Below are 26818 nucleotides of genomic sequence, written 5' to 3' on the forward strand. Positions count from 1 at the left end.
GGCAGGTGGCGCCATGTCACACGTTTGCCATCTTCTATTCTTGTCCCGTTCGAGCTGCCGTCTTTACGTCACGAGGCGCACTGACGGTCTGGGAGAATCAACATGGTCGCCTCCAAGCATGTACACACGTGTAGTAGAGATTGAAACGCATTATTCAGCAGACTGTAAAGTCAATACAGCTCCTCATAGAAAATAAGGAGATTCTCCGAATAACTGCATCACTGAGCCGCTACCATGTCCGGGAGGAACAATAACAAGCTACCGACCAACCTGCCACAGCTGCAGAACCTGATCAAGAGGGACCCGAGCTCCTACATTGAGGAGGTAAGAACCTGGCAATATAATGTGTGCAGACCGGCCAGTGTGTGGCGGTATTCTGACCCTGCTGGGTGCCCACTGTCAGCGGGTGTAATACTTCCTGGACGCGGCACATTCCCCTATAAACTTACTGATTTAGTAAATAGGTTCCCTGATGAGGTCCTGTGCCCCTGCCATCAGCTGATCCTCATTGTGAGAAGCAGCTGTGGCCTTATACATCTATATAATATATCCATTCACATTGGCTTTACAAACAAGCCAAGGTGTCACTGCTTGGACCATGGATCTAATCTCCATTCGGTCAGTGTCTGTTCTCCATTGGTGCACAATCATGGTAGACCAGTGGTGGCAAATCTATTAAAAACCCAACAAATTTTACTGACCCAAAAATACTTCTTAGGGTACCAGACCTGAAGACATAAACCATAACACCCTTTAATTAGTCTCTATAATGATAAAAGATAACTTTTATTGTGTGTTCTCTAAAAGGTTCAGGTCCCTCCCAGAAACGTGTACCTATTTCCATAGCAGATCCCTCCTGTTTCTGCATGTCATGTCATGTTATATGTTGGCCAAAGGTAGCCAACTAATTATTGACAGCAGTTAAAAACCGTGATTGTAGTGACAAGTGTAGGTTTTTAGCAGATTCTTAGAGATCACCCCCAGCTTTCAAAGAAACAGTTTGTTGCCTCCAAAGACTGGGGTCTTTGCTGGCGGCATTACATGGTTAGCAACCACAATCAATGAAAGTATATTGCCGCAAACACCCACTCTGAATGGATAGGGCTATACCCGTGAGGCCACATTTACGTGATGCGTTGCTTATTTGACACTCCAAAGGCTTCAACCGTGATCACATGCTGATGTTACATTGCGTTTCCATTGCATTTGCTGTGCCATAATAATATATCATTCATAGGGAAGTTGATAAGCTGCAAAAGATGATTAAAAAAATCTTGTATTAACATTTTAATTGTGGTTTTATATCCTGGTAAATGTTAATATATTCTTGTTTTAAAGTTTTTACAGCAGTACAAACACTATCAGTCCGTCATTGAAGTTTTCAAGCTGCAACCAGACCGATCTAATAAGGATTTGTCTACATTGGTCATGTTTATGGCACAGGTATGATCTCAAAAGCTATTTTAGCTAGATATTGATATTGCACAATGCATCAGGTTTTCTATGCAGTGGTGCCCTCATTCATATAACAGATACGATTAAAATAGAAGATAACTTCTCTACAGCATCAAGACAAAGTATACAGAAACGTTTCTCGTAGAAGGCATTTTCCATTTCTTTCTTGGTGGATTAACTCTAGTTTGGAATCTGTTCCTTCTTGAAAAGATATACTGGTTTGGTTGCAATCCCACATCATGCCATAAGACCTCTGAAGATCATGCTTGATGTCAAGGGAGTTGCCTTAGAAGGTAGCTAAAAGAGGCATGGTTTTCCTTATCCCATCCTGGAAAACTTTGCATATTTTACTTGGACATCAGTAAGTCAGCTTCAGTCCATTGCTGACAATGACCATGAGGCTTGTGTGAAGTATACTACTAAATACTGTTAAGAGTGTGGGCAACCTAATTAAGAACAGAAAATTAATACATTTAAAAAAGAAAAAAAAATTTAAAATTATGTTTTACCATGTGACTTTATTGAGTCAAAAGCAAAATTGTTGACAAATTTCTTTTAAATTGTTTGCTACACTGCAGCCAAGTACCATATATACTCGAGTATAAGCCTAGTTTTTCAGCACAAAAAAATGTGCTGAAAACCCAAACTCGGCTTATACTCGAGTAAATAAAATATAGGTTATACCAGGTTTTTGTGGTGAAATTAGGGGCCTCGGCTTATACTTGGGTCGGCTTATAGTCGAGTATATACGGTAACTCTTGTAACATTCTCTTTGTTGATTTTGTATCTTCCAGACTGCACACTGTTACCCACAGCATCTTCAGGATTTTCCGCAACAGCTGAAATCAATCCTGTCTTCTCAACATACAGTCATGGATCCAGATCTTAGAATGGTAATGTTTTCAAGTTTCTAACACGTAATTGCCCTTCTTTACAGTTTAGTCAACTGTACAGATATGTATTCAGATAGTCTGTAGTTTAAGTGGGAAGAGGGCAGTCAAAGTAGAGGCATTCCAAATGCCTCCCAAACCAATAAGTGTATGTACCCTTGCTGCAGTGTAGTTGGAAGCATTCTAAGCAATAGTTCTTTTTTTTCCACCTATAAACCTTTAAATCTCTTGAGTTATTTGTATAGTGCTGTCCCAAGTCTGGACAGTCAAGGAGATAAGCTGGCCAGTGAACTAGGAAAGCCTTTTTTTTTTTTTTTTTTTTTTTTTTTTTATGACATGGTTAATATGAATATAGTACTTTGATCTATTTTTTTTTTCATTTATGTGTATCTGTTTTTGTGCAGATTTCTTAATACGTACTGTATTTTTATTCCCCCAGACTTTATGCAAAGCTCTAATCATGTTAAGAAACAAGGACTTAATAAGCCCTTCAGTTGTTCTTGAACTTTTCTTTGAACTTTTGAGATGCCAAGATAAACTTCTTAGAAAGGTAACTATATTTTCAATGGTAATCTTTATCCGTAAGGACAATGGTGTACAAACCCATTCCATCACTGCAAGTAACTGGTTTCTACACCATAAAGTACATCTATGGCATGGTGTGTTCTTATTAACTGAAAACATTACTGGCACCCTAGGACAACACAAAGCCTTCAGATTTGATATTGAGGATGTGTTATCAATATCTATGCCCTGGAAAGGTATTTTTACTGGGCAAAAAAATGTTAAAAATATATACTGTAAAATATATACTGTATAATCCAGGTTTATCAGCAGAAAATATCAGGGTGCTGGATATATACGCATCAATAAGTTTTCCCATTTATTTGTGGTAAAATTAGAGGCTTATGCTCTAGTATATGTGGTATATGTAAAATATTTTATCTGTTTATTTTTATAGACCTTGTACACTCATATTGTGACCGACATCAAAAATATCAATGCAAAACATAAAAACAACAAAGTGAACACAGTAAGTACATCCTAATAGGTATCTCCTATCAGTAATCATACACAAAGCTAAACATTTTTAGTTATAGTTAATTTCTTGTGTTTTGTAGACTCTGCAGAACTTCATGTATACAATGCTTAGAGACAACAATGCAGTAGCAGCTAAGATGTCATTGGATGTCATGATTGAGCTGTACAGAAGAAATATCTGGTAAGACACTAATAAATGTGAATTTACATGTGGAGAATTGTATTTATGCAAGTAACAGCTGTGAATGTTGCTCCCGTAACATCATGACAGCCTTTTGTCAGACCCCAGGATTTTCATCATTTCTGCAGATCTGTTAGAATGTGCTGGTGCCATATACTGTTATATTGTAGTATGATGCTATATGGTAGTATCAATCAGACAGCCTATGGTTACAGTACCTAAGGGGTATAAAAAAAGCCCCAATCTACAATTATTTAACCGGTTAAGGACCGGGCCCTTTCCTGTTTTTTCATGTTCATTTTTCACTCCCCACCTTCAAGAATCTATAACTTTTTTTATTTTTGCACGTAAAGAGCTGTGTGATGGCTTGTTTTCTGCGTAACAAATTGCACTTCATAGTGATGGTATTAAATATTCCATGCCATGTACTCGGAAGCGGGAAAAAAATTCCAAATGCAGTGAAAATGGTGAAAAAAAACGCATTTGCGCCATTTTCTTGTGGGCTTGGATATTACGTCTTTCACTGAGCGCCCCAAATTACATGTCTACTTTATTCTTTGGGTCGGTACGATTAAGGGGATACCAAATTTGTATAGGTTTTATAATGTTTTCATACATTTACAAAAATTAAAACCTCCTGTACAAAAATTATTTTTTTGATTTTGCCAACTTCTGGCGCTAAACTTTTTTTTATACTTTGGTGTACGGAGCTGTGGGTAGTGTCATTTTTTGCGAAATTTGATAATATTTTCAATGGTATCATTTTTAGGACTGTACGACCTTTTGATCACTTTTTATAGATTTTTTTTTTATATTTTTCAAAATGGCAAAAAAAGTGCCATTTTCGACTTTGGGCGTTATTTTCCCTTATGGGGTTAAACGAGTTGAAAAACTGTTATCATATTTTGATAGATCGGGCATTTTCGGACAAGTCGATACCTAATGTGTTTATGATTTTTACTGTTTATTTATATTTATGTCAGTTCTAGGGAAAGGGGGGTGATTTGAAATTTTAGGTTTTTTTATTATAATTTTATTTTTTACTATTTTCCAGACTCCCTAGGGTACTTTAACCCTAGGTTGTCTGATCGATCCTGTCATATACTGCCATACTACAGTATGGCAGTATATGGGGATTTTCCTCCTCATTCATTACAATGTGCTATCAGCACATTGTAATGAAGGGGTTAAAACGAAATAGCCTCAGGTCTTCGGAAGACCTGAGGCTGCCATGGAGACGGATCGCCGCTCCCCGATGATGTCACAGGGAGCGGAGATCCCAGGTAAGATGGCGGCGCCCATGTGCCGCTATCTATTCGAGGCTGCCGGCAGCCATCACTGTGAAAACACCCACGATCGGTGCTAGCTAGTGTTACCATTAAGCCTTTGCTGCAATATGCAGCAAAGACTTACCGGCTATGGAGAGGGCTCAGCCCGTGATCCCTCTCCATGCAGCGCGACCCGACCGCCACCGTGAATACACGGCGGGCGGGCGCGAACTGGTTAAAAAGTTATTCTTGGCGGTGATTCCCCCCCCCCCCTTATAAATGTCTGCAACGCCACTTTTTTTGCCATTTTGCAACTTATAAAAAGTGATCAAAAGATATCATACAGTCCCACTTATGGTATTAATATAAAGTTATGTGCACGTAAAAAATAAGTTATGGATTTAATTATGGAAAACTTCAGGGGGGTCAGAACGGTAATAAAGGAAAAAATAGTTTAATAAGCTATACCCCCCCACTCCATTGTTGGCCAACATGGGAGCCCCTGAAGCCAGTCAAGGAGCTCTAGTTATACCACAGATGTAAATAGACCTGTATAGCTCACCTAACAGCTGAACTTCACTGAAAAATCTTCTGACGCTAAGGTTCATTGCTGCCTGGACTGCAGCCCCAAATGTTTGCTTGAAAAAACAAGGAAGCATCCCAGTGCCACAATTAAAAATTCTTGATTTATTTGGTGTAGTCGGTCCCCTACTTAAAAACACCCGACTTACTGACAACCCCTAGTTACAAACGGACCTCTGAATGTTTGTAGTTTACAGTACTTTAGCCTTGGGCTACAATAAACGGCTATAACAGTTATTAAAGGTGTCTGCAATTAAGCTTAATTATTAATCCTAGTTCTTATGAGAATCCAACATTTAAAAATTCTGTTGTTACTGTGACCAAAAAAAATTTGGCTGGTTTTACAATTACAAGATATACCTGTCCCACTTACATACAAATTCAACTTAGGTTCTGTAGATTTGTTCTTATCTTGTACATAACCCGGGCACTGCCTGTACATGTTAAAAACGAGCAGGGTGGTATTGCCATCCATACCGGCTGTCACGTTTTGGGAAACTTGAACAAATTCTGTGCCCCTAGTCAATTAGTTTGTTGCCTAAAATGTGTCGGCCAGTATGGATGGCAATATCAACCTGTTCGTTTTCAACATGTTCTAAACAAATCAAGGAAATAAGGAAATTTTATGTGATGTCTTCTTCCTTTTTTAATGCAAACTGAGCTCTAGTGACTTCAATAATTCTAAATCATTTTTGTCTGCTGATTGGCAGGGCAAGTAATGAATTTTATTAAATGCTTTTTATATTGTTTTATAATTAGCTAAGTTTTCTGTCACAGGAATGATGCTAAAACGGTCAATGTTATCACAACTGCCTGTTTTTCTAAAGTCACCAAGGTGAGTTGTTAAACCTAGAGAAAAAAAAAAAATATATATAATGTAATTTATATGTATAAAACATAGATTGGCAACAAAAAAATCTAGGTTATTTCATTTTGGGTTGTTTGCAGATTTTGGTTGCCGCCTTGCAGTTCTTCCTTGGAAGGGATGAAGAGAAAAAAGACAGTGACTCGGAGTCAGAGGTTTGACCTGTCAGGACAGATATTAGATTAATAAATAGTCAATATATTTTTCAATTGAATTCACAATTTTGATTAAAGGATGATGGACCAACTGCAAGAGACTTGATGGTGAGGTATTCAACGAGCAAAAAGAATACAAAGAGCAAGAAGAAACTGGAGAAGGCCATGAAAGTGTTAAAGGTACGTGTGTGAGAGTATATCCTATAATGTGCAGAAATTGACTTATTTATTAGAAAGGTGGTTCCTTGCACTCTTACAAAGGAAGGTTCCTGTAAGGCGACAAAATATCCTAGTAAAGCCATGCCTATTGAGCAGCACACTTAATTTACTGGACAATATATTTAGCCTGCTACTATGTCACACATAGTCATCTTCTCTTTGCTAATTGTATTACAATTTTTCCTACAATTCCAAAGTGGTAAGTCGGTGGTATGTGAGGATATACAATAACGTACATAAGGTTTATTTCGCTTTTTTTTTTTTTTTTTTTTTTTATTAACCTTAACCTTTTCATCCCTCTGAAAGTTGGCCTCCTTTACTTCCCTTGGTCTGAGTACAAAACACCAGAAGTTTGTTTTGAAACCTACGAATCTTGTTATTGTAATGTTAAGCTATGATGTTTACATGTTTAGAAACGCACCCATTTATCGTTACAGATCCTGGTGAACATACTGAATTGTAGAAGTCTAAGACATAAAATTATTTGTTTTTTAAAAACAATGTTTTTCCATATGGTGTAAAAATCACTAATATTTAGCAATTAAGGATTCAATAAGGCTGTTTATGCCATTGTGTCTTACACAGAAACATAAAAAGAAGAAAAGGCCGGAAGTATTCAACTTCTCAGCGATTCATCTTGTGCATGACCCTCAAGGTAATATATGTATAATTCTGCATAGGTGGAAAGATTTTACTTTACTGCCCTAATAATAATCCCTGAATGTTCATCAAGTGAGTCATCAGTCCTGTTACTTTAGTTCTGAATGCAAACTCTCTGTGGATCTTTGTTTACGTGTCTTAGCTCTGATGAATAGGAGGGGCTAAAGAGGAAGCATTATGATTCATTCTGCTTTTCCTTCTCGCTGAGGTGGACTGTGAGAGAAAGTGTCTTTCGCTGAGGTGGACTGTGAGAGAAAGTGTCTTTCGCTGAGGTGGACTGTGAGAGAAAGTGTCTTTCGCTGAGGTGGACTGTGAGAGAAAGTGTCTTTCGCTGAGGTGGACTGTGAGAGAAAGTGTCTTTCGCTGAGGTGGACTGTGAGAGAAAGTGTCTTTCGCTGAGGTGGACTGTGAGAGAAAGTGTCTTTCGCTGAGGTGGACTGTGAGAGAAAGTGTCTTTCGCTGAGGTGGACTGTGAGAGAAAGTGTCTTTCGCTGAGGTGGACTGTGAGAGAAAGTGTCTTTCGCTGAGGTGGACTGTGAGAGAAAGTGTCTTTCGCTGAGGTGGACTGTGAGAGAAAGTGTCTTTCGCTGAGGTGGACTGTGAGAGAAAGTGTCTTTCGCTGAGGTGGACTGTGAGAGAAAGTGTCTTTCGCTGAGGTGGACTGTGAGAGAAAGTGTCTTTCGCTGAGGTGGACTGTGAGAGAAAGTGTCTTTCGCTGAGGTGGACTGTGAGAGAAAGTGTCTTTCGCTGAGGTGGACTGTGAGAGAAAGTGTCTTTCGCTGAGGTGGACTGTGAGAGAAAGTGTCTTTCGCTGAGGTGGACTGTGAGAGAAAGTGTCTTTCGCTGAGGTGGACTGTGAGAGAAAGTGTCTTTCGCTGAGGTGGACTGTGAGAGAAAGTGTCTTTCGCTGAGGTGGACTGTGAGAGAAAGTGTCTTTCGCTGAGGTGGACTGTGAGAGAAAGTGTCTTTCGCTGAGGTGGACTGTGAGAGAAAGTGTCTTTCGCTGAGGTGGACTGTGAGAGAAAGTGTGAGTCGCAGTGAGTGATGCCATTAGGACGGCCTGAAGGTTTGCGAAACAACAAGTTCTGTGTATGTATGTAGAGGGCAGCAGGGTGAGACCGGGAAAGGCTGAGGGTGCGTCAACACATTCAGTTTTCAGATGCAGATTTTAGAGCCTAAAGCATGTGCGGATGTAATGGGTTGAGACAAATGATTGAAAGGTTCTACTCTTCCTTCTACTTTTACTCCATTCCTGGTTTGGGCATCAAAATACTGCATCTGAAAAACTGAAGGTGTGGTCGCATCCTGAAGCTCTCAAAGAAGACACAGGTAGAGGATACATGCAGAGATATGTCTAATGAGATAGATTTATTGAAAAGTGGTCAACCCCTTTAAACATAGATAAAATATTGCTTTGAAAAATCCCTGTCCTAATTCCAATTATATTTTCATAAACTGTGTGATGTTGTAGTCAATCTAAATATTTTTAGTTTCCCTTTACAAGATTCATGTAAAAAGTAGAATTATTAGACGCAAAATGAGTTTTATGAGCAGTCTGTAAAAACAAAACCTCTGTATTTTTCACCATTAATACACTTTCATTATCCTTGCAGAGTTTGCAGAAAAACTTTTTAAGGAATTGGAGAAATCCAAAGAACGATTTGAAGTTAAGATTATGCTTATGGACCTAATTTCCAGGCTTATTGGAATCCATGAAGTGAGTTGATACTTTGCAATAATCTCTACTTAAGCATTTGCTTTTCTAACAAAGGAGTCCATTGCATTTCTCCTGACTTATATGATGTTGGTGATACTGGGTTACTGTGTAACTATCTACTGTGCATAGTTAACTTTGACAGTGTAGAAAAATCCATACTTGTTCCATGGCCATTTCGGCTGTTGGCACTGCCCTTTGTCCTTTCTGCGCTGCTTGAAAAAGGTCCTTTTTATTCTGGAACGCCTTTTGCTGACCAGCTGGACTTCAACTGAAGAACAAACAATAACTCGGTGAGTGGAATGGCACGTTAATGGATTGCCTTTCCGACATCTTCCTTGTCAACCGACAACACAGTTTTGCAAAGGAAACACAAAATGTATACCTTTTTGAAGCCATGCGCAATGAATATAGATTCTATGTTGTCCGTGCCACTCTATCTTAGGTCACAATATAAGATGGCTCAACTTGATGAAGACATTAGAACAAATTAGAAAATAATTAGTTTAGGTTCTCCTTAAAGAGAACCCGTCATGCAAAATAACCCCCCTAAACTAAATATATTTTAATAAACTGCCATTAGAGAGCATTGCCTTTATCTCTTCATTGTCCCTCTACATGCCTGTAAACCTAAGCAATGGTCCTAAAGCTGTATGCAAATGACCTGGGAAATGTCCAATGAAGCATTAGCATATTCAAGCTGTCCACTCTATTCATGAGTGGGAGGCACAGCCACACCCCAGTGCATAACTGACAGCCTGTGTAATGATGTGAGCCTGTATACTGATGTGCTTCCTGGTGCTGGTGGCCACGCCCCCTGCAGCCTGTGTGTGCATGTGTGTGTTTAGGAGAGATACAGCAGCTCCCGGCAGCCATGTTATAGCAGAACATGTCAGATTCATGTGTAGCTGATGTCTGTGTCTCTCACCTGTATATTAGGAGGATGCAGCATGTCAGCAGATGCAGGACACACACTAGCCATGCTTTACTATACATTACACACAGACATGAGCAGGGGGAGGAGAGGGGAGGGGTAACAGGGGTGACATCACTGCCTCTGACCATGTGACTAGCCTCATTTACATGATAAAGAATAGATGATTTTACAATGAATAATGTATGAAATAACTAGATAAAGGCTGGGATGGGATCCCTGTGAGCTGCTCCAACAGGTAGAGGTGACAGGACTAGTGGCAGAGACCTGATGACAGGTGTCCTTTAAGCAAAGATTGTTATCTTTAACATGACACCTTTTTTGAGGAGATTTTTTTTATACAGGTAAATGATTTTTCACAGATAATTCTAGCAAGGATATTTTATAACCCATCTGAGAGGTTATGTAGTTTAACGAGGTAAAATCTAATAATGGTTTCCCTTTTAAATGCATTTTATAGGTACTCATTACATTTTTCAGTTATAATAAGTGAAAATAATATTTGTAACAACTTTTTGTTTCTAAATTCACTGAATCGATTTATTAATGTAATATAATTTCGTTTTTTTTTGGGAGGTGGGGGGGGGGGGGTGATGCTATGACTACTTTCACAATGTTATGTACATATCCATATCTAGCTTCTGAAGCACAGGTTAATGAGTTGCCTGGAAGGTTTTTTATTATGTACGATGTTTCCTGGTATGATTGGCTTGTGCCATTCTAACTGCCAAATTGTTTGCATTGCATTTCCACGGGTCTGAATTAGGTAGTATTGTTTGTGCTTTCTTTGATATATAGATACACTTGTTGAGATATATATATCTCTATCCCCTTTTAATACAAATCCTTCCATTTTGGAGTCTTATTCTGAAAATGTTACTTTCTTACAGCTATTTCTTTTTAACTACTACCCATTTATACAAAGATTTCTACAGCCACACCAAAGAGGTAAGTCTCCTTACTTTATTCTTAAACTACCGTATATACTTGAGGTATTTTCAGCACAATTTTTCAATCTTCTACTCAATTAAAAAAAGAAAATAAACATAGAACTCGCCCTCTGCCGCTGACCCACGGCTTCCTCTTCTCCCTGCAGCACCTCCGAGGGTTCCCGGCTGCTCTGACAGGTGCACTTCTATGCGATTTGCCGGTCAGAGGTGCACTCTGCTGGACATAATAATAATGGCAGCACTCTGGGCATTTTATTCATTTGGGGGCTGCTGTCGACACTTTATTCATGAGGGGAGACTACTTGACATTTTATTACAGAGTATCCGCTGCATTTACCACCCTAGGCTTATACTCGAGTCAATACATTTTCACAGTTTTTTTTTTTTTATTAAGGAGTTATCTTGGCTTATACTCGAGTTGACTTTTATTTGAAGTATATACAGTACAAGTTGTAAAAAATGGCCATACATTTCCAGTAAACCTCCATCCAGCATCTACTATTTTCAAAGTACTAATGTTAATGTTATGAGCTTATCTCTTTTGGGAATGTGGGAGGGGGTGGATCTCATTAGGTCAGTGACAAGCCAAAGTGAGTGGGTTTCCAGGTACATATAAATTGTATTTCTTGCCAAAGGAAATGACTGAATCAGTAACTGTTTAAATTAAAAATTGCTGCAATCAACCCAGTGCCCAGCAGCGATTATAATAAATTCAGCCATCCCCCATCTGTTCAGCTCCGTGCCCCATCATGCCCAAAGTGGCAAGCAGTGCGCAAACAGATTTGAAATAAGCTGAAAGGCTTAGTAAATGCCCCCCAAGTGCAAGTGCTGTAAAGTAGTATATTTACATTCAAGGGGACTTTGGCACAGGCCAAACCTACATTTTAATGTAAAAGATTAGTTCGTTTAAAATTATTCGTACGTTATCACTAAGAAATTGAGTACTTCAGCTAAGAAAGATAGTTTTGTTTTGGAAGCCCATCTGTGTGAAATACCTTTTGTGTGTCCATAACATCCCCTGTCGAAGAAGCTCCAAATGTACCTACCATATATTTTTTCATTAAATGTTTTTGTTGCATTTATAATATTTGTTTGCTTTTGCTAGGTATGCAGAATTTTTGCTATTGCTAGAAATGTTTTCCCTTGGAGATTTGTTAGTAAATTCCACATTTTCTGTTAATCAGATGTAACAAAGATTCTGTTGTTTGCTGCTCAAGCTACCCATCATCTGGTGCCTCCTGAGGTAAGTTCTTTTTTTTTTTTTTTGACTGCAGATAAATGTTTATTGGTTAACACTGAGAACTTCTTACAAATATTTAGAAATCAAATTGTGCATTTTTGATGACTGAAGTATTTTTCATTATCAGAAGTTTTTCAGGCACATTTACTATTAGTGATTGATTTGATATGTGTGCCACCCTGCACTCCCATCGATCATCTGTGTAGAGGTAGGGAGTAGGAAGCTACTCAATCTGTAGTTGATCAGCCTGACGGCAGGACTGAAGCCCTCTTAGGGTGCTGTTATACGGTGTTCTTGGTCATTTCTTTATGCGTTTTTAAACTTGCTGAAAACCCATGCGTGTTTGCTTGTTTACAATGCATTTGCCTACTTAAAATGTGTTTTTCTTCATTAGTGGAAGTTTAAGCAGGTGTAAAAATGTTAATACACGGTTCAAACTAGCCAAACGCATGGTAAACATGCAGAAACTGTCCAAGAATGCACCGCGTGACCACAAGGTTCACCGTGTGAATGATTTCCTGGCAATTTTGCCGTCTGGCCAACCTGCCCACTAAGCTGTCTGCTTCCCGCTCTAAACAATGGCATGCCAACACTCGCATGTGTGATTGCCAGGGTGCCAGGTTTATCATGCCCACCTACGGATTTATACAATGCACGTTGTCGGTAAAAGTTCTCAGAAAACCCCTGTAGTTAAATATTTGATGAATTAACATTTTTAGAGATGCTTGCTCTTTCCCTTTGTGTATAATGCAGCTCTCATTCAAATGAGCATTCATTTCCATGGGCTCATACACACACACCTGGTTTCCTCTGAGCCGCCAAACTCTGTTCAGACAATCTTTTATTGTAGACAATGTTTGCAGCCTGAGTTCGTCAAGCATTTTTTTTTTTTTTTGTGCATGTAGCCTCAGCGATAACACAAGTTTTCTGCATACCTGTAATATTGAGGATGTCGAGAATTGTTCTGATGCAGAGATGGCAAGATACAGCCACGTACAGCACATTTTTTCCAACTAAGAATTAGTTTAAAGAGAACCTACCACCACGAATCTACCTATAAAGGTAGATCGGGTGGTAGGTGGATGTAAGGGACGTGAGGAGAGCTCTTTTTAGAGCTAATCCTCACGTCCCCGCTAACTTTTGGGAAACTTTATTGAACTAATATGTAAATTTAGTTATGCGGCTACTGGGGCGTGGAGTAGCCGGGCACGAGGCTACACAGCGCGGCTACTCCACGCCCCAGTAGCCACATTACTCCTCCTACCCTGTTGTGTCCGGCGCGCAGCTCCTCGTAGCTGCGCACCCTTGTCCGATATGATGGCGTTCTGCGCATGCGCAGAACGCCCGCTGAGCAGTCCCAGCTCCGAGGCCAGAGCTACTGCGCATGCGCAGTAGCCGGCTTGGCAGACAAGGGCGCGCAGCTACGAGGAGCTGCGCGCCGGACACAACAGGGTAGGAGGAGTAATGTGGCTACTGGGGCATGGAGTAGCTGCGCTGTGTAGCCTCGTGCCGGCTGTGACCAATGCATTTCTCACCCTCGATTATACTGGAGTCAATTGGTTTTTCCAGTTTTTTTGTGGTAAAATTAGGGGCCTCAGCTTATACCCGAGTATATATGGTAGCAACTGACCTCACAGGCAACCTGTAATAAAAACACAAAATATTCATATAGAAGTATAATATATTAAAGGGGTATTCCCATTTCAGCATATTAATGTTATTGTTTGTATTATACAATTTTCCACTATACTTTCTGTATCAATTCCTCATGGTTTTCTAGATCTCTGCTTGCTGTAATTCTATAGAAGAATTCTATTGTTTACTATCAGTGGACAGAAATCTGACCACGGTCACACAGGTGTGCGGCTCGTTATATATCACACAGCTCTAGTTATTCTGATATAATGGACTGTGTGACCATGGTCAGATTTCTGTCCACTGATAGTAAACAATAAAATTCTTCTTTAGAATGACAGCAAGCAGAGATCTAGGAAACCATGATGTATTGATAGAAAGTATATTGGAAAATTGTTTAACTTTTGATAATACAAACAATAACATAAATTTGCCGAAATGAGAATACCTCTTTAATAAGTAAACCAAATGGATATCTCCCTCTACAATATGAAAAACATTGGCTGTTAGTGATTATATTTATATACAGACACCTCATCATTGATATCATAATTAGATTAGATGGATTACATAGATATAATTTATGACAGATATAAAATATGACAATCGCCCACTAGGGAATACATTTTATAATAGTCATTTTGAGTTACCATATATACTCGAGTATAAGCCTAGTATTTCAGCACAAAAAATGTGCTGAAAAACCCTAACTCGGCTTATACTCGAGTCAAGGAAAAAAACAAAGAGAACTCGCCTTCTGACGCTCCCTGGCATCCATCGCGGCACCGACAGGCTGGCTTATATAGTACAGGGGACTGGCAGGCTATATACTGGGGGGGCTGTGACCAATGCATTTCCCACCCTCGGCTTATACACGAGTCAATGTTTTTCCAGTTTTTTGTGTCAAAATTAGGGGTCTCTGCTTATACTCAGGTCAGCTTATACTCGAGTATATACGGTAAATTGAAAAGTGAAAAATATATACTGCTATACATTACAAAAAATCTTTTTCTCCACTTTGTGTAGCAAAATTATGTTATGGTCCAATACATATGAAAATTTGCTAAAAATGCACTGGTCATTTTAGCCTTTTAAGTGTTAGTCTGATGGGTATTGGGTTAACTTTACATCCAGAATATTGTATCCTAATATTTAAACCTATATTGATGCCTGGACACTTCTCTGTGAACGCCTCAGTAACATTTTAGCTAGTCGGGCAGCATGGAAATCAAAATACATTGTGTGCTTTTTAATATAGAAGTTTTGTTGTTTCAGGTTGCAGAGTCGGTGCTTATGACTATTGCCAATAACTTTGTTACTGACAGAAATTCTGGAGAAGTAATGACTGTTGGGTAAGTTTCTTACTCCTTCTTTCGCTCTCACAGCTTGCAGAGCTCATGCAAGTCATTGCAGGGAATCATGTTAACCCTAATGTACACACATAATGAAGCTTGAGCAGAAGAGTCAACTGAAGGTTTAGTTACAGTTTAACCACTTCCCGAACATGTCGCGTATGAAGTTTGATTGTTGCACTGTTGTCCTACTACACGTTTGCAAGTTATTAAAGGAAAACTACCACTTGTGTAGGCATGACTTAAACTATTTATACTTACAGGTTGGGCTTTAGTATTATGTAATGGAAAATGTTTTCATTAAGCTTTAAATAGCAGCATCCCGAAGCAAAACAACTTTTAAAAATTTGCTAATCAGCTCCACGCGCTCCACTGTACATAATGCAGGCGGCCCGACGCTTCTTCATCTAGTAATTATGCACACCTAAATTTTCTTTTAATCCCACCCATCTGCCCGAGAGACGGTGACATCATCTGGTTGTCAAGAAGTCTTGCACATGCACAGTGTACATACCTATCAAGCAGCCGAATCTGCCCGCTTGTTTTCAAGTGATATCGCGAGAGCCGGATGACGTCACTGCCTCTTGGGCAGATGAGTGGGAGTGAATGAAAGAATTTAGGCGTGCATAATTACTAGATGAAGACGCGCCAGGCCGTCTGCGCCATGTGCATGGGAGTGCCCTGCGCTAATTAGCGTATTTTTAAAAGTTGTTTTTTTTGGGGTGCTGCTATTTGAAGAATAATGAAAACATATTCCTTAAGTTGGTTCTAAAGCCCGTCCTGTAAGTAGTGTTAGTTTAAATCACAACTGCACAAGTGGTGGTAGACTTAAAATGGTCTTGTGGTCAGTTAGCTGAGAAAGCATGAAGTAGGGTATGCTGTATAATGCCAGTGATCAGAGAAGTTATTTTTAGGTCCCTTAAAGGTACTAAAATATATTCTATTAAAGTATGCTCATTTTTATTTAAAATTAAAAACCTTTTACCCATTAGAAATGCTTTGTGTAAAACAAATTGCACACAAATGGTTATAATTTTTCAAAAAGGTGCCCAAAAAGCCATACGTACACCATAATATGTGTAAAGGCATCGGACCACACACACAAGTCTCCTGAAAAGCTCCGTCAAGGAGATAAATGTTCTCAGAATATGGCAACTTTAAAAAGTGGGTTTTTATTGTTAACCAGTGAGAAAACTGAATGTATTTGCTGTTTCTATAATGCTACTGAAAAACAAATGTAACATAATTTGTATGGTGGTAAAAAATGTGAAATGTGTACAGCAAATAATAATTGTTACCTATTGTCACTTTTTTATCCAGTATAAATGCCATAAAAGAGGTAACTGCACGCTGTCCATTGGCAATGAAAGAAGAACTCTTACAAGATCTATCGCAGTACAAGACGCACAAGGATAAAAGTGAGTCCTTGAAGGCTTTATACACAATGTCTTGGTCCATAGGGCTGCTGTTTGCGGCCTGCATACAGCACACGTTCATGTCCTTGTGGCCTAACACTTATTCATTGAGACAGATTTTGTTTAATCCTCATATATAGTTCTGTAATTAAAATATAAAGAAGAGGCTTATGGAAGGTGGAAACTCAAATGTAAGATGGCTGCAGCGATAAGGTGTTTCACCCTTTCATGACAAAAGGCTATAATGTTTATGTAAATGTGCTTGGTCTGTGACATCTGGTACGTGAAACCAGGTACATGTATGCAGGAGGCCTTAAATGTTGTTTTTTTTTCTGCATGGCAATCAAGACCGTGTGTAGTTAACCTTAGAAATTGGTGGATGATGCATGCTCAGAAGATGAGGTTTTTACTGCATTTTCCTTCATTTCATTTAGATGTTTCTATGTCTGCGAGAGCGCTCATACAGCTTTTCCGGTCTTTAAACCCTAAAATGTTGCAAAAGAAATTCCGGGTGAGTGTTACCTTTTGCCTTTTGCCTTTTTCCGTTTTTTTTTTTTTTTTTTTAAATAATTTGATCTAAGCATTTAAAATATTTCCACAGGGGAAACCAACAGAAGCATCTACAGAGGCAAAAATTCATGCATATGGAGAATTGGTAGCAAAAGACCATATTCCGGGGGCAGAGGTGTTGGAAGTTGAAAATAAGGTTACAGAAGACGCAGTGGAAGATGGTAATAGTCTGTGTATATGGGTAGTTACATCAATTGGAGATCTTTGCCTGCAATTGTATTAACTAAGGAAATGTTCTGTTAGATGGATGGGAAAGTGCAAGTCTCAGTGATGACGATGAAGATGGGGAGTGGATTGATGTACATCACTCCTCGGATGAAGAGCAACAAGAAATTGTAAGTCTTATGTTTACACCAAAAGGGTTTGCCCACCTTGTAAATTGAAAAAAAAAAAAAAAAGACACTAGGCAAAGGCCAAGTAGTAAAAATAAAATATTTCTTTACCTACCAGATGAGGACAAAAATAAAGCTTATATTTATGGGTATTATATAAAAATATACTTGTATCCCCAACATTTTAGATCATATGATAACTGCTCAATTAACGTAATGTATACTGCTACTTTATCAGCAACTTTCTATGGAAATTGCCTGCCTAAACCATTGTTCCATTTACACCCCAATATTGCTCAATATCTGCACATTTTATGATTATGGTACAAGTTTATAAAATTTCATATCCGCTAACTTATAAATTTGACAAGTGATATGAACTCCATTTGTGCAATAGATTTCATGCGCTTTCTATTTTTCTTGTTCTCTTTCAAGCTAATTTTTTTATTTTTAAAACTTATTTAGGGAAAAACATATGCCGATGTAATTCACTGACTAGGATACTGTCATGTGAGCAGTCCCTAACACTGTGAACACTATAAAGATGCATTTATTGCAGATGCACAAGCAGCCATTGTTACAAAATGTAATGTCCTGCTTCTCCGGTGCTGCACATATACATCCTAAAACAGATTTATTCTAAGAAATCAGTGAAAAGATAAAAATGCTAACATGTCTCTTATGGTTTTAAAGGAAGAAAAGCTGCAATCAATGCCAGAAGATGAGCGAAAGGCCAAAGCTGCAGCTGTTAGCACCAGCAGACTCCTCACACAAGAAGAATTCAAGAAAATCCGCATTGCACAATTGGCGAAAGAAGTGAAGTCTGCACCTGGAAAAGGAGAGAAGAGGAAGAATATAGAAATAGACAGTGATGAGGAAGATGGGTTTGTATTTTCTTACTATGACTATTCATTTTGTGGGGGTAGATAAGTGTCTATGATTGATTAGTTTAAAGTTTACCCTTTCCCGCACCTTGGCGTAGAAATCACGTCATGGCGATCGCCCGGGCTGAGATGCAGAGCCCTTGCAATCACCGAGGGATCCCGGCAGTACGCGGTAGCCGGGATCCCGCAGTAACAGTCTATAGTGAATCGCCGCGACGATCGGAACCCTCCTTCCGATAAGGACCCCAGGGCTGCCTTCATTAGCAGCCTTTTAGGATCGTACTTACAGCACGATCTAACAGTGCAGCTGTCAGCGTATGCAGAATGCATAGCCTGACTATGTAATGTGCTAAATACTGTCAATATTGCAGATACATTAGTATTGCGGTATATTACAATGAACAAGTGATCAAATGATCACTTTCTCATGTCCCACCCAGGGACAAAATAAAACAGTAAAAAAAAGTGTAATTAAAAAAAGAATAAGTCCCCTGAAAATCATGCCAAAAAACACAACATACTGGGTATCACAACGTCCATAGCAACCTCCAAAAAAGGGGGGTTCCTCACCACGAGTAGTCAAATGTAAATAAATTTTATTGTTTAGAAAAAATAATTATTAAAAGAATTTCAAATATGTACTGTTTGATGGACAACTGTGCAAAGGAAAAATGTTCCCCGGCACTAAACAGCGTGGACTGAAGCTGTGTACATCATTTTACACCGTGGTAACATACAAACTGCATGATAAAAGTAATAACACTTGTAGGCATGCAATCATGGGTAACAAATATATACTTGTGGTGTGGAACCCCCTTTTTGGGTTTGAGTGTTCTTTGCATATTCCACACAATTCATATGTGTTCTTTAACCCTAGCAATTCTACAGCAAAATTTTCCTTTTGTTTGGCTGTCCATAACAACCTGTACAATGAAAAAAAATTGTCACTGAACCCCTATGGTGAATACTGTAAAAAGAAAACACCAAAAAAACTTAAATTTTCACATCTAACCTCATAAAGCGTATAAAAAATTATCAAAAAGTAACATTTCCCCGACATGATACCAAGAAAAAGTACAGCTTGTCCCCCCAAAAAATAAGCTCTAAAACAGTTCTGTAAACAAAAAATATTAACCCCTTAAGGACGCAGCCATTTTGCAGGTTAAGGCTCAGCCCGATTTTTTGGATTCTGACTTGCGTCGCTTTATATGGTTATAACTTTTGAACACTGTTACTTATCAAAGCGATTCTGAGACTGTTTTTTCCCCACATGTTGTACTTCATTTTAGTGGTAAATTTTGGCAGATAAGTTTTGCGTTTATTTACAAAAAAAAGAAAATATGATAAATTTTTTGAAAAATTTGCCATTTTCGAAATTCTAAATCATTGCGTTTTCAGGCAGATAGATTTACCACCTAAATAAGTTGCTGAATAACATTTCCCATTTGTCTACTTTACATTTTCATAATTTCTGAAATATCTGGATAATTTATTTTGACGTCACGCGGCTTACAAATAGAATAGCGCTTTTCCGGATTTTCAGAATTGACTATTTTGGGGATAAATACAGTTTTGAATGAAATTTTACATATTTAGCATCAAAACCCCCTATATAATCTACCCATTTTCAAATCTGCACCCCTCAAGCTATCAGAAACAGCTTTTACGAAGATTGTTAACCCCTTGAGATCTTCATAGTAATTGAATCAAAATGGAGGTGAAATTTAGAATGGTCATATTGTTCCCTTATACGTTCATTTAGCACCAAAATTTACACATTTCCAAAATATAAAAAGAGAAAACCCACCATACAATTTGTTCAGCAATTTCTCCTGAGTACAAAGACCCCCCACATGTGGCCGTTACTTGTTTTATGGGGGCACAGCGAGGCGCAGAAGGGAAGGAGGGCGCTGCAGCTGCCAGGATTTTAGTTTCCTCATTGGCCCCTTTTGAAGGCTATAAAATTTTCGCTTTTCCGTTATTTGGGCCATGTGACGGCATTTTTTTTGCGGGATGAGATGCTTTTTCCATTGTTACCATTTTGGGGTTGGTATCACCTATTGTTGAAAATTTAGGAACTTTTTTTGAGGGCAGGAGTAGAAAAGCATCAATTCTGTACTGGATTTTTGACTTTTTTTTTTTTGGTGTTCACCGTATAGACTAATAGTCATGTTAGCTTTATTCTATGGGTTGATACGATTACGGGGATACCAGACATGAATATATTTTCTTACGTTTTACTAAATTTGTCAAACAAAACCCTAATGTGGGGAAAAATCTATCATTTTTGTATTGCCATCTTCCAAGTGGCATAACTTTGTTACGTTTTTGGCTACGGAGCTGGTTGATGGCTTGTTTTTTGCGGGACATGTTGTACTTTGCACCAGTATCATGTCTGAGTACATATGGTTTTTTGGTCGCATTTTATATCATTTTTTGTGGGATTGAAAAGGTAAAAATCATAATTTTTGGAGGGTTTATAACAGTTTTTTTTTACGGCGTTTATCGTGGGGGTTCAATAATGATTTACTTTTATTCTACGGGTTGTTACGGACGCGGTGATACTATATATGTGGGGTTTGTGTTATGATTTAGACTTTTTTTTTGAGTTATATGTCTCTTTATATGTTTTGGGGGTTTGGGGCATTTTTAGTGATTTATTACTTTATTTTTTTATTGAATAACTTTTTTTTTTACTTTTTCACTTTTATACCATGGGATATGAACAAGCAATCTTCTGATTGCTTCTTCATGATAATATTCTGCAATACTCATGTATTGCAGAGTATTATCAGTGTCAGCCTATGCACTTGCATAGGCTGGCACTTTGCCAGTAAGATGACGTCACAGACGCCATCTTACTGGCAATTCTTGCTAGTAACTCTGGGGTCCAGATCGGACCCCAGAGTTACTATAGCAACGATCGGCGCCCCCCGAAAACGGTTCGGGGGGGCTGATCGTGGGGGAAAGACCCCCCAGATACTTGTTAGATGCCGCGGTCGCGCTGACCGCGGCATCTAACGGGTTAAGCACCCGCGATCGGAGACAACTCCGATCGCGGGTGTTACACTGGGGTGCCGGCTATTAGTTACAGCCGGCACCCCGTGTTTCCCGATGCCGGTTCGGCTCTGATCCAGAGCCGAGCCGGCATAGGAGCCGTGGCGGATATATCCGCCACTGAGCGCTAAGTCACTGCGCTCCGTGGCGGATATATCCGCCGCGGAGCGTGAAGGGGTTAATGTTGTGCCCATTGTTATATGGCGATGCAAAAACAAGCAAATTTCTCACAAAATGAGTTCTATATTCTGCAAAACAAGTTAACCATAAATAAGCCATAATTATGATGACCCATAGAATAACAATAAAACATTTTCAAGGTACGGTGAACGTCCGGAATAAAAATGCTAAAAAACATAAACAAGAAAAATTGCACCCACAATTCTGAACCTCCTAACAACCTAGAAAAGAGATGGGATGCATAAAACCCTATGCCAATATAAAGCAGACATTTGGGAAATGTTAGTTATAAAGTTACTTGGGTGCTATGAGTATCTGAAAAGCAGAAAATGTAAAACTTTAAAAAAAAAATTTTGAAATTTTTGCCAAATTTCCATTTTTTTCATAAACACAAAAGAGATCAAAATGTTTCTCTTACTTTCTTTTCTCGTCACATATTGTACTTCAATCTCAAAATACCATGGATATGTTAAAGCATTATAAAGTTCTAACCTTGTATAATGAAACAGGGCAAATTTTACATTTCAGGCCTGGTCCTAAGGCCCTAAAATGGGGTAAAATCTACCTGCTAATTGCCTGATATCAGAGTCAAATATTCAGATACAATCTTGAGAGAAACTTTAGTTTGCATATATTAAAGTATCAATAATTGACGATTCATGTTTAATTTTAGCAAAGGTGAATTGTTGTCTCTCCGAGATATTGAACATCTGCACAAAAAGCCCAAGTCTGATAAAGAAACTAGACTTGCGACAGTCTTGGTGAGTATTATTTTTGCTATTGTATTTTTTGCTTTATAGTCTTATCATAGATGAATCTTGGCACTTTCCATTTTAACACATTAATATCCTATTCACACCCTGTTCACATGCTACATTTGTCAATGACTGCCCTAGTCATGAATGAGATGCTCATGATACCATGTATCAGCATATGGCTTTGACAGTGTGATATGTAACTTTACCTTGATTAGCCTTTGTGTTAATTATTTTTTGATTCTCTGATTACAATTAAATTTCATTTATTAGGCTGGTAAGACTGACAGAAAAGAATTTGTAAAGAGAAAAACGAGAATGAATCCTCATGCTAGCACCACCAATAAGGAGAAGAAAAAGAATAAGAACTTTATGATGATGAGATATAGCCAGAATGTTCGAACCAAAAATAAGCGTTCATTCAGAGACAAGCAGGTAATCCATAAAAGCTTTGACTATTCATGTACATCATGAATGTAGGGGGGCTGTTGCTGTGGCCGCATCATGGCACCCGGTCACTGTGGGGTAAGCACGCACTGGGGACAGCTGCTCCGCAAAATATAGGAAATGTATGCAAAGCAAAGCACATTAATTGGTGGCTGTGCTTTATAATGCTGCTTAGCGCAGTCCTATTCATGGATGGATGGAGGCTATCGGGTCAGGGGTGCAGGGCTGAATTAATTTATTTGTGCTACATTTAACTATCTACCTTGGAAAAAAAAAATTGTTGACTTATTCCCTTTTCTTTAAACTCTTCTTTTTCTTTTTTCCCCCCTCAGATTGCTTTGCGAGAATCTCTTCTAAAGAAACGGAAACGGCTTATTAAATAACATCATTTTGTATTGTCTGAATGTAAAGCCATGCATGGACACCTGTTTTGTATTGCTTATCTTGGCCTACAATTCTCTACTTTTGCTCAAGATTGCTGTATAAATGTTGGTCAACTCTGGAGAAGGAACAATTTGAAAACCATGTTTTTTCAGTCTGTAGGCTTTGTTAAAAAGAAACCTAAGTTGAACTGAATATTATTGTAGTCTGTATTCTTTTATTATTATTTTGTCATTTATATTTTATCCTTGAAAATATTAATGACTTGAAATCTTCTGTAAAGTTACAAGAAGTAGACTAGGCCACCTTCTTTATTTGCTCCTAGGTCTAGGCCGGGCGGTTGCCATGGCAGCAGGTGGTCTGACAAAGACCTTTGTGTCTGCCATGTACGGTGGCCTATGAGATCCAGTGTATTGTCAAGGTATCCCCAGTGTAAGTCCACTAGTGGGACAGTAAAAAAAAAAAACTCCCATTTCTCTATATACACTTATATGAAATTATTAAAATCTCCCCCTAAACACAAAATTGGTATTGACACGTCCGTAGCAACCTTGGCCAAGCATCTTTTACATTATTATACCCGTATTGTCAGGTGTATAATGACATAACTAACATAATATTGCAATTTTAGTTCTTCCTTCCTCCCAAAAACATGTAATAGATAGCTATCAAAAGGTCAGATTTACCCTATAATAGTACCACTCTGTTACCTTTTCCCGCAAGAAACAAGCCCTCATAGCGCTCTTTTGATTGAGGAATACAAAAGTTATAGCTCTCAGAATATGGTGACAGTTAGGCAAAAGTGGTTTCCACTCCTTAACCGTACTAACCTATAGAATAATTATATCATGTTTATTATAATGTACAGTGAAATGAGTAAATGTTTAAAAAAAAAAAAACAAGCGGCAAAACAGCTGTTTTATTCTGTACGGTTGCAGGAAAGAGTTGATATTGCTGAATCTTCATTCTATGTTTACCATAAAATATAGACCCATTGGAAAATACAAATCTTCAGCAAAATACAATCCCTTATATGCCTGTCGGATAAAAAAAATTGTTATCTTTTGGAATTTGAGCAGGGAAAAAAAAAAATCTAAAAAAAATGTACATGTCTTTAAGGTGTTAAGTGTTTGCTTCTGTCTGACTAAAAACAACGTGCAAACTGCTTGCACTTGTGTTTATAGAGTGTCTTCACCAGTTTTGTCTCGCGACTGCACTGTGCACCAAATGTGGTGTGTTAGTGCTTATTCGGACCATGCGCCACAATTCTGTCCGTTCTGCCCAACAATTGTGTCCACAAGAGTTACGTACTAATAAAGAACTTACGATTAAACCCTCGGATAAGTGGGGGAATATTTTGGTGATGAATACCGCTAACTATAAGGGCATGGCTCTTCGTTTGCTAGATGCCCGTGAGACTTAACTCAGTAAAGACCCCACAATCTGAATTTGTTGCTTGCAGAAGCTAAGCTCCTCATCACTGAGGATGATTATAAAATATCTGTTTAATGAACAACCAACAATGGCTACCTTTTATGCTCTCCTGAAGGTGCATAAGAAGAGTCCCCATTCTGTGTAGGCCAATAGTCTCCGGATGTAACAACTTCACACAAGTGAGTAGTGTTTACGTAGACTAAATTCTGCAACTCTACGTCCTTAGCTTACTATAGTACATGCATAATACTTAAGATGCCTTCATGAAAATTTTAGAGATGGCCTTGAGCCCAAAGACTTTGATAGCAAGTCTAGATGTCCAGTCCCTTTATTGCAACATCTCTCACAATTTGCGACTTAAAGCAGTGAAACACTTTCTGTGCACTAGGGTTTTACAATTTAGATAGTTAACAAGAAACATTTCTTTTTCTTAAATAGTGCCTTCTACCTCCAGGTGAGAGGGATGGGGATGTTTTGCTTCCTTTTATTACGCACTAGGGTTGGTATATCGATGACATCGTCATCCTATATTATCCTCATTATTTAACCATTTTGTGAAGAAATTGAAAGGCATCACTATAGGGATGAAAATTACACACAATTCATGACACAAACCAGAATTTTCTTGCGATCTCCACGAGTAGGGACGGACCGTTGCAGACTAAAATCTATCATAAGCCTACTTCCACAAATATCCTTTTTTTAATTGCAAAATTGGCATCCTCATGACCTAAGAGGGATCACAATGGGGCAACATCTACGAGCTAGGAGAAATTGCCCAGGTGATGTTACTTTTTTACAAGCATGCAATCTTCAACAAGAATGAAGGATATCTGAAGCAATAGCTACACATGACATATTCATGGGCCGGGAGGACAAAGATGTGTTCTCTTATGAATAATGAATAACAGGAGAAATAAAGGACATCAATAGGTGTGTTGCATTGATGCCTAAGCTCCTGAAATTATAAATTGATTCAGATCTGAGTGAGAAATTAACACCCTTACCTGCAATTACGTATCATAGAACTAAAAATCTCAAGTATCGTTTTGTACATAGTCACTTTAGCCCTGAAAAGGAGGGTACTTCTTTTCTATGTGCCACTATTGTTGGCTCCTTCCGCTGTGTGAGCTGTACATATTTACCATGCATTAAGTATTTTTACAACCTTCTTAATGGTGATACATTTGCTATTAATCCGTTTTTTTTAACGTTAAGAGTACCAAAGTAGTGTACGTTGCTTCTTGTTCTTGTCGGTATGTCAGTCAGACTATTTAACTCCGTAGAAGGATTTCAGGACATGTGAGCTCAGTTTATACCAACATGTACCAGTGGCAAGACACCACATAAACACCACGGGGTGACTCCAAGGTGTTGAACTTCTGGGGCATTGATTCTGTGTGTTTGGCCCTAGAAAGGGCTATGTAAAAAAAACTCCTTAAATTTGAGGCAAGATGGATACATCATCTGAGCCACAACGGTCTTAACCCCTTTCCGACGCGTGACGTACTGTACTACTACTGCAGGTGATTGAAATGGGCTCGTGGGATGAAACCTCTCCATAGTCGGTGAGTGTTTGCTTGAACACCCACCAGTAATGCTGGTTAACCCGTCGCTAGCGGCATTAAAAAGGTAGGCAGGTGGCTCATCTTGGATGGATCGTTGCTCCCCATGATGTCATTGGGAAGCAGCAATGACGGTCTTGAGTCACACAAAGACCTGAGGCTGTCTCTTTTTACTCATTGTTGTATATGTGTAAAATCCCCATATACTGCCATACTGTAGTATGGTTGGATCAATCAGACAACCTAGGTTAATGTACCCTAGGGGGGGGTCTGTAAAATAGTAAAAAAAAAAAAAATGAAATAAAAAAACCTAAATATTCAAATCGCCCCACTTTCACTAGAACTGAAACAGTGAAAATCATAATCCATGTTGGGTATCGCCGCATCCCAAAATGTCAGATCTATTAAAATACAGTAAAGGTTATGCCTTTAATCCTGTAACAGAATGGTGCCAAAATTCAAAAATGCCATTTTGCAAAATACAAAAATGAAGTGTACAGTCTTACAAATGGTAGCATTGAAAACCGTTCAATCAAAAGTCGCAAAAAATTATACTACACACAGTTCTGTACACTGAAGTATGAAAAAGTTATTTGCGCCAGAAGATGGCAAAATGAAGATTTTTTTTCTTTCTTTCTTTTTATGTAAATGTATGAA

The 26818-nt window shown here is 38.6% G+C and overlaps 1 protein-coding gene across 1 annotated transcript; it reads left to right on the plus strand.

The window, feature by feature from the left end:
* SDAD1 (SDA1 domain containing 1) lies at positions 1–23974 on the plus strand. Its single transcript, XM_072116174.1, has 22 exons — positions 1–324; positions 1339–1443; positions 2250–2348; positions 2785–2895; positions 3307–3378; positions 3467–3567; positions 6195–6252; positions 6366–6437; positions 6516–6617; positions 7242–7311; positions 8930–9033; positions 10855–10912; positions 12099–12157; positions 15065–15141; positions 16462–16559; positions 16991–17067; positions 17158–17287; positions 17370–17461; positions 18152–18342; positions 22253–22340; positions 22608–22769; positions 23114–23974. The coding sequence occupies exons 1-22, from the start codon at positions 235–237 to the stop codon at positions 23162–23164; spliced, it is 2067 nt and encodes a 688-aa protein (XP_071972275.1). The 5' UTR covers positions 1–234; the 3' UTR covers positions 23165–23974.
* The last annotated feature ends 2844 nt before the right edge of the window (positions 23975–26818 follow it).

This window comes from Engystomops pustulosus, chromosome 1 (assembly GCF_040894005.1).
Source record: "Engystomops pustulosus chromosome 1, aEngPut4.maternal, whole genome shotgun sequence".
NCBI lineage: Eukaryota > Metazoa > Chordata > Amphibia > Anura > Leptodactylidae > Engystomops > Engystomops pustulosus.

Coding starts and splice junctions, on each gene's coding strand:
- SDAD1 (XM_072116174.1), top strand. CDS start 235: ATGTCCGGGAGGAACAATAACAAGCTACCGACCAACCTGCCACAGCTG. Junction 10,913..12,098: donor TCTACAGCCACACCAAAGAG/GTAAGTCTCCTT, acceptor TCTGTTAATCAG/ATGTAACAAAGATTCTGTTG. Junction 18,343..22,252: donor GACAGTGATGAGGAAGATGG/GTTTGTATTTTC, acceptor GTTTAATTTTAG/CAAAGGTGAATTGTTGTCTC.